This window comes from Phaethon lepturus, unplaced genomic scaffold (genome assembly GCF_000687285.1).
Source record: "Phaethon lepturus isolate BGI_N335 unplaced genomic scaffold, ASM68728v1 scaffold55327, whole genome shotgun sequence".
Taxonomy (NCBI): Eukaryota; Metazoa; Chordata; class Aves; order Phaethontiformes; family Phaethontidae; genus Phaethon; species Phaethon lepturus.
The window spans coordinates 6,925-14,099 of NW_010553678.1; the positions used below are offsets into that span (position 1 = coordinate 6,925).

At 45.5% G+C, this 7,175-nt stretch overlaps 1 protein-coding gene across 1 annotated transcript in view; it reads right to left on the reverse strand.

The window, feature by feature from the left end:
- Positions 1-6,957, reverse strand: part of LOC104624269 (sperm-specific antigen 2-like) — a gene marked incomplete at both ends in the record, with an annotated part of 11,207 nt that extends 4,250 nt beyond the window's left edge. Inside the window, 6 exons of the mRNA XM_010291597.1 lie at positions 22-220; positions 1,112-1,320; positions 1,838-1,936; positions 3,219-3,255; positions 6,016-6,072; positions 6,908-6,957. Coding sequence (XP_010289899.1) covers positions 22-220; positions 1,112-1,320; positions 1,838-1,936; positions 3,219-3,255; positions 6,016-6,072; positions 6,908-6,957 — 651 coding nt within the window. The remainder of the gene's footprint in view (positions 1-21; positions 221-1,111; positions 1,321-1,837; positions 1,937-3,218; positions 3,256-6,015; positions 6,073-6,907) is intronic.
- Positions 6,958-7,175: the final 218 nt, after the last annotated feature.

Genomic DNA, 7,175 nt, shown 5'->3' on the forward strand with positions numbered 1-7,175 from the left:
TCGGCTTGCTGTGTGCCGCACAGATTGAGCTTTGACAAGGTCTTCATTAACCGACTGGCTGTATTGCTGCGATTTAAAGGGGGAGGGCTGGATGCCTCTTTGCTGGAAGACACTGAATTCATACTACCAATTTTCTGCAAAGGAGTCCCAGAGACTTGAGAATACAAAGAAGAAAAAGCATTGGCCACAGTAGTAAGCACTTCAATCTGACGAAAACGACCTGCACAAGAACGAAACGTAAGGCACAGTTTAAGAGGACGTTTGCTGTCATCACATTCCAGAATTGTTCATCTGTCTCTACACTATGGTTTGAATTCAAGAGACACCTCTTTGTTCATAACTGAAGGAGGAACTTTCATCATAACCTCTGCCCGCCCCAAATCTCCTCCTACTTGTACCAAGGGTCCCAAAGGTTGACTGAACACTGCCTAGCCCTGTAACATGAAAGTGATGCCACACAGTAGGGAGAAATGGAAAAAAACCTTTGCAAGAGTGTTTGCTAAATGTGTGAGGACACACAGGTAGGCAAGTGCAAGTTAATTTACAAAATGCTAAGAAGAAAAGGGTTACTGGCATTACTTTCTCCATCTACAAGCACAACAGGGCATTTCAGCTATGCCCTCATTTCAGAAACGCTCATTATTGACCTAACAAAGCTCCTGTCCAAGTCAATAGAAATACTGGCTCAGATTTTAACAACTACAGAAGTAGGTCGCTGCTGACAGCTTTCAAAAATCCCACCCGGATACTGAAGTACATATGAAAAAGATGGATATTGCTATTTATTTCAGTGCTCTACAGCTACAACAGAAGACAAGCTTAGGAGCAAGAAACAGGAATGATACAAACCAGTAGGCAATATATCTTACGGGATGCCTTTCATTGCCCTCCCCCACTATAAACCCCTTCCCCTCACCCCAAGGTGTACAACGCTGATGGTCACCTCTTGCCATATTTAAGACCAAGCAAGAGTTTTATAATAGATTCCGAATAGAATTTGGCCTTCGGGCTGCAATGGGCATTTGCCAGAATATTAGAAACAACCTTCTTTTAGGGTTGTTTACATAGTTAAAAAACTTTAAAATAAACTTTGCTTCAAAGACATACTTACTTGTTAAGGCAAAGTTTGGATTTTCCACTTCCATGCGTTGTATTTGGGCATTCAAAAATACTTTGATATCTATTCCTCTAGCAAATGATGATGAATTAAAAAATCTTGCTGGAATTTTTGAAGCAATATCTGGTTCATCTCTTCCAAACCCAAGGTTATAGAGCACTTCTTCAGGATCTTCCTCATAAAGCTCCAGTAATTCAGAAACACTAGACAGATGAAAAGATATTTACTACTTGTCTCCTTTAAAGACCCAGTCCCTTCTGTCCAGCTGCTAATTCAGCCCAGTAGCCAGCTTGGTCTATTCAACTTTCGACTTCTACAGCTCAGTGTGCTTGAGGAAATAATTGTGGAGACCTCTGCACCTGAAGTTTTGGTTCCCATCACCAGAGACATTGGTTCAGACACATCTCAGATCCAATCCTGTAATTTATAAAGTCAGCCCTTATTCTGCAGAGCTCCGATTTTAAATTATCATTAAAATTTCAGACGTTTCTAACATTTAGGCCCATTTGTTAGTATTTACTGCAAACCACAACTGAAAACAAATAGCAGTTTTTCAAGCAGCCAAATGAAAATTCCCTTCTCTGCTACTAAACACAACAATGCACATAAATCAAGCCAGGTCCATTTAACTGAGGAACAGAAGTAGTGAGTTTTGCCAGCAAAACACAGCCAAATTCCACTCAACTGTGCCATGACCTTCAAAGCAAAGTACTCTTTTACCTTGACACAGTCGCACTGCTTTTTCCAGACCCAGTGGAGTTCATACTTCTACCCTTCTGGTGGAACTGCAGCCTCCTCTCCTTTGCCAGCACACCATTGCTGTCAACACAAACGGAGAAGACCCCTGTGATAAACCCCTTTCGTTCAGGGACGCGATTCTCCGTCTCGGAGGAGAGCTAAGCCTCCAGCGCCGCTGAATTTCTCTTTTCCCCTTCAGTGTTATCTGGTTTATATTAGCCATGTCATTTATTGAAATACAGTAACAAAAGCAAATCCTGGGACGCCTCAGTAAAAATTTGTGTAGCCGGTAAGAATCTGAAGGCAAATGCAAGCTGAATAAACATATCCCTGATCTCCCCTTGCTGCCGCACCCTCCCGATCCCACCCTCCTCCAGTGAGGAAGCCCAGCCTCGGGTGAGCTGCTCTCTCCTGCCTTTCCCTGCCCTTCCCCGTGCCGCTGCCTCCTCCGGCAGGGCCACCGCTCCACGCCTCGGGTAGCCGGCTCCCCCTCACCCTTGGCTGCCACCCGCGCAAGGCTGCGAGCCGCCCCGGCAGCGGCTGGGGAAGCTGAAGAGGCTCCAGGCTGGAGGAAAGGGAGCAAGACGAGCTCCAAGCCAGACTGCCGGCCAGTTTCTTTCCCAGTCCCAAACTATTTCCTCCCTGCATCTGGAGAAGCCACCTCAGCATTTAGGTGGCACCTTGGGCTTAAACATACTGTCACTGCCAATCTCTCTGGGGGACTAACCTTCCCAGGGTAAATTTCACCGTACAAATCCTAGCACACACAGAGCAGAACAACCACCAAGAAACCAATAAAGACAGAGGATTCACCTAAACGCACATTTGTGGAGCCCAGCTCAGGAGGAGTAGCAAGGATGCTGCCCACACAGGCTGCGCGGGTATTTGCTGATGTCTCAAAAGGGTTTTAGTTTCAGCACATTTTATTTAGAAGCTCTCCTGTAAAACAGGAGCCTCTCCTCTCTCAAAGTCTTTCTTTTCCCCACTACCAAAGGTTATCTGCTCTGAAAGGCAAAACTAATTTTCCCTTGTAATTTCTGAAATAGCGAGGGATCAGTGAGGCAAAGAATGCAAATTATGCTAAGTTACTTACATTTGTCATTTCTCTGTTTTCCTCCTGCTACCCCAAAATCTACGTCACGTCTGCTGGAAGAATAAAAACCTGCCTTTTTTTTTTTCTCCCATGTCTTCTAGTGAAGATTTTTTCTGTGTTATCTGAATCTTCTTCCCTCTCACATAAACAGACATGACCAGAAGAGCTTTAGCTCTGAGGTAGCCCCCACGACTTCCACTACCCCCTCTCCCTCCCACCCTCCAGTATAAATATTTCTCTGAAGTAAACGAACACAAAAAAGATGTTTACCATGTTTCCATTTGGGTATCACTCCGCAGATGATTAGCTGTAGAGAAACAATCAGAAGTTACACACAGACCTCTTCAGAATTACGCTTCCCACAAGGAAGAAGCAGGCAGCCGGTACGTTTACCAATAAGCCAGATTTTTCTCTTCCCATATGAATGTGGTTGTCAAAGGTTTCTAGTATACGGCTGATATAAAGATGATCTGGTTTATTCAGGCTCTGTTTAAAATAAAATCTCACACGGACACGTGTTTGCATACTGCCATTAATCATATTAAGCTGAAATTTAACACGAGGTAAGCTAATAATTGTTATATAAAGCATTTATGGCTACGCAATTGGAGAGCGATTACCAGCTGCAGGGCTGCTCCCGGGCGGGAAGGGGAGGAGGAGAAGCGGGCACGTGAGGATCGCTCCGGTTGGGAAAGTAAAGTAGGAAAGGCAGCTGGCCCCACGGCCAGGTACTGAGGCTGTATTCGTTAGTCTTCACGTCAGCACGGTCTGCTCTCAAAGCGGGGCAGGGCCCCAGCAGCCGGAGCTGTGCGACCCACGGACGAGAGCTCGGCGAAGCCTGCGGTGCCGGCGGCACCAGCGGCCACATTCAGAATGGAGAGGGCTCTGGAGGGGGGTCAGCCGCCGGGTACCGAGCACCGGGACACCAGCCTCCAAGAGGGAAGTCAGCGCTTTCGGCAGCTGGATCGGCCCAGCTCCATGCAGGAACACCCCAGGCAGCGTTATTCTTTCAGAAATTCAACACCCTGCCAAGCCAAGAGAGTCGAGCCCCAGCCTTAAAGTACGGGTTCCCCAAAAAGGCAACTCAACATTAACAAACTTGCCCCGGGAGGCAGGCAAGGAGCGTGCGTATGTTGTAGCAGCCCTCGGAATCAGCTACGAAAAGAGCAAAGTCACGTCAAACGTGCTGCCAGGAAAACCCTGCATCTCGACTCGTCGTGCCAGCGGGGGAAAGTCAGCAACAGCAGGCAAAGCACGGAAACCTCAGCACCCCTCTCTTTTCAGAGGCATCACAAAGAAAATTACATGTATACAAAATGCAGGAAGCGCATCTCTTTTTTTTTTTTTTTAATATTATTGCATATCATATGAGAGTAGCCTGTCTATACGGATTAGCTGGTGACTAGTTGGAACAGCTAAACCACGGGTTTTAAGAGCTCAGTAGAGGGCTGGGGTTACGGGACCCTGCCCGATGCCCTCCGTACCATTCCCACAGGGCTCTGGCTTGTATCTGGATTCAGGCAGTCACGGATGCACAAGGGCAGGCCATTCATACCAGCCTCAAGGGGCTGGCTGTCTGGCAGGGCACGCAGCGCTGCGCCAAGCGGCTCTGTTGTCCCCTTGTTCTTGGATGGGAAGCAAAGCCCTGCAGGAACACCCGTGTCCTTACCCAGGAAAATCAAACAGCGATTCTTGTATTGGGACCTTTGTCATCTGAGGAGGGAAAGGACCTTCTGCCTAAATCGTGCTAAAGGCTCATCAGAATCAGAAATCCTTGGGAATGATAAGGGGAAAAAAAGGAAAAGAAAAAAGTGACATGATGTTTTAAAATGTACTGACTCGTATTCTTGGTCATATGCTCAGAGCTTGGATGATCATTACAAAGAAACTTTTCTGATTAAATCTTTGTACTGCAGGCAATCTAACAAGCAAAAAAAGACTGTCAGGAAGAAAATGTAATGCTATTTAATCTACTGCAGTAAGGGACTCATTTACTGCTTCTCTGTCATTATCAGATCAAGGTCATTATCAGATCAACTGTTTTCCTTAGAAGTCTTGAATCTTTAAAAATTAAAGATATTTCCTTCCTCCAGGCCCTGTCCCACTACTTTGATACCACTGGCAACAGTGCTGTGGAAAAAAAAGGGCTTTCTACTATACATGTTCTATGACATTTTGCAAAAGCCATCGTTCATAAAAAAAAAAAACCAACACATTAAAAGCTGGAGGAGGGGAGTGGCTTTGCCCCCCCTCCCCTTTTTTTTGTTTAAACACTGAAAACAGATACTGTCTTATATCCCCCATCATGCAGATAACCCCAGGACCCAGTTTGTGAGACCGTTCTTTGCTATTTTATTTCAGGATGCTGCTCTTAGAACAGGATCCAAAGTGCTCTTGTTTGTTCGTTTGCTTATGGACACCTCTAATCCATGATCAACAGAGAGCCTAAAAGTCTTTTTTTAATAAAGAAGTCTACCATAAGCAGCCACATCTCCTTCCCCTTAAAAAAGAGAAGGGAAAGAAAAGTCAAGCAGCTAGCGACAGTGAAGTGTCTATCATGGCTGATCAAAATACTTACTTGGCTTTGGTGCTTTTCATTTTTAAAAGCACTTAGCCCTTAATGGGTTTGCCTCTTGGCTGACAGAATTTCATTCTTCCTTTCAAAAGGCTGCACATGCCGCTCCCAAGGGATTCAGTGGAAGAGGGGCATGCACGGCTGCCAAAAGGAGCCCATGGACAAGAAGAGCAAGTAGGAGAATCCACTTTCTCAGCCTCAGTGAGTGCTCCAAGCTGTGCTGCCGCTGCGGGCGTTACGATGAGAAGCCAGAAGCAAATTCAGGGCTGCCTCTGACCTTTGGGTTAGACCAGAATGTTTAACACCAGTGATAGTCTAATAAACTCAAAAAGCAAATCTTCCTGCATTTTTCTGCGTGCTTCATGCTGGTTTTCTGGCCAGCTTTATCAACTGCCTTTGACCAAAAGGGAAATGCTGTCTTTCAAAATAAAAATCAGATGACTGAACTTTTTTTTTTTTCTTGAAAAAGAGTCATAATCCTGCCACACCCACCTTCAGCTCCCAGGGATAAGTCATCTTCAAAACTTCCTCCATTTCTCACCAGCATGCCTGAAAACACACAGTTAGCAGTTCAACAACTAGAATTCTGCATTTTTCTTTGCAACAGCTTAACTAAAGATATCAGCAAGACACTTCAGTTGATACAACAGGATATAACCAGACTATATTTACAATCCTTGTATTACTCATACACTAAAAATGCACTAAGAAGTGAGAAGTTACATTTGAGAACACAGAAAAATTATTTTGAAAGAGAACAACAACAACGTGGCTTTAGTTTTGTGTTCAGAAACATCCCCGAGTCAACCTCCATGCAAATTAATTGCAAGTGGGAACCTGGAAGTACCACCCAAGGCATCGGTGCCTCCCGCTGCTGCGCTATCTATCCTCCAGACATCTTACCAGGGAGATCCTGAGTCCAGCTTAGGCATTGCCCTCTCTCTCCCTGTACCGGATTAAGAGTTGAAGCGAAGAGCCCAGGCACAGCAGCTAATTCCTCTGCACCCTGTCACTACCTGCACATTCTCGCTGTACTTTGAACTTCAGTATTCAGACCTGCTCAGATAGTAAAATTTTCAGGTGTGGCAGCCAGAATTATTAGAGGCAAAGACTGCCTAATGCTCACCAGCTCGGAGAGGAAATTACAACCTCCCCATTCTGCACATTTGGGGTTTTTTTTACTAAACTCTCCAGACTTATTCAGGATCTTTTCCTCCTTCATTTTCTCGGGCACAGCTGCTTCACAGTGAGAATAACTCAGCAACGCCAACTAGGCTGTGGTTCATGCCGCTGCTAAAGAGCCGAGGTCTCAGGTCTCAGGTGACCATCCACGAAAGCACAGTTCCCAACAAAAGAGATTTCAGTAGGTAAAGCCTTTCCTTACCCTTCAACAGAGGATTGCTTTGCTCATCCAGGGAGGCTCCCAGCGGCGTTCTGAAACCACAGAAGAGATTAATACTACTTTAAAAACTTGCTGCTTCATGTCCTTCCTTACAGTGTGTAACGAGCTTGTGATAGCAGCAGTTGTCCCTCCCTCCGCCCCCAGAAAGCACAAACATCTGAGGACTGGCAATAACTTCCTAAACAATCCCCAGCCCTCTGAACAAATACGCCTCGTAGGGAAAAGCGACAAAACAGGTTAATAATGACTG